Consider the following 1,106-nt stretch of genomic DNA (forward strand, 5'->3'; position numbering starts at 1 on the left):
TAACGGGGAGAAATCTTCCCCAAACTTAAAATTTTTAAAATCAATATGTTTTTCTTTGAAATTCTCATTCATCATCCAACCAAATTAAAAACCTCGATCAAGAAGCAATACAGGGAGGAAAATTAGGCTTAGGGTTTTCGCCATTCCTGTTTTTCGTTTTTCATTTTCAGGCAAAAAAATTCATAAACAAATTCCTCATTCGCGCGTTAATGGCGTCAATCACAATTTATTCCGGCATCGATGAAGAATTAATTGAAGAGGTATCGTTCCCCCGGAGAAGATGTTGTTTCTGGATGCCGTGTATTCATTGCGATCGATTTACATTTTCCGTAGAGCCGAACTGGTGGCTAGGGACCGCAGACGACGGAAAAGCTGACGACAATCGGTGGTGGTCCAAGGGATTATCACAATTTAAGAAGATTAAGGAATGGTCGGTGCTTGTCGCCGTTCCGAAATTGAAGACGTTTATCCGTCGGTTTAACAAGCAACGACGTCCGCACGCCAAATTCCAGTACGACCGGGCTAGTTATTTGCTCAATTTTGATGAAGGTCCGGGGCATCTGGAAGATGATGATTGGTTGAATCATAATTTCTCAACGAGGTACTCTGTAGTTTCCGGGAAACCTTCGATGGATTTAGGCGAGCATAGGCCGACGTTCACGTGACGATCGATGGCGCATGGCTTCAGATACCGGTGAATTGATGTACCTGGCCTGCGACGGTTTTAATATGAGCAGGGCGCCAATGCGTCGTTGTTTGACTTCATGACATGAGTTCCCCATTGATCGAATTTTGTCATAGTCATAAAGCGTATTAAGCCACAGGTAATTCCACAACATTTATTGCTTCAATGATGCCATTGCACTTAAATCATGTATAATATCGTGCTAGAAATACATATTGTTAAGTTGTAGGCATTTATTAATGAAATTTAATCGAGTTTATGGAGTATATTTTAAAGATTACGTTGCTCCACATGCTGCCATATGCAATTGAATTCCTTTTTTATATAACAAGTATTGAAAAATGGGAGGTGATCCTTATATAACAATTTTTCTTCGTACACAACAATTGGTGCTTTAAAATGTTGTATTGTGCAACCATAT

At 39.9% G+C, this 1,106-nt stretch overlaps 1 protein-coding gene across 1 annotated transcript; it reads left to right on the forward strand.

Moving 5' to 3' along the window:
- The first annotated feature begins 209 nt into the window (after positions 1-209).
- LOC145089855 (uncharacterized) lies at positions 210-665 on the forward strand. The gene has a single exon (XM_079028246.1). It carries the CDS (start codon positions 210-212, stop codon positions 663-665), a length of 456 nt encoding a protein of 151 aa, XP_078884372.1.
- The last annotated feature ends 441 nt before the right edge of the window (positions 666-1,106 follow it).

This window comes from Lactuca serriola, chromosome 2, assembly GCF_051521515.1.
Source record: "Lactuca serriola cultivar US96UC23 chromosome 2, Lser_US96UC23_V15, whole genome shotgun sequence".
In the NCBI taxonomy this organism is placed as follows: Eukaryota; Viridiplantae; Streptophyta; class Magnoliopsida; order Asterales; family Asteraceae; genus Lactuca; species Lactuca serriola.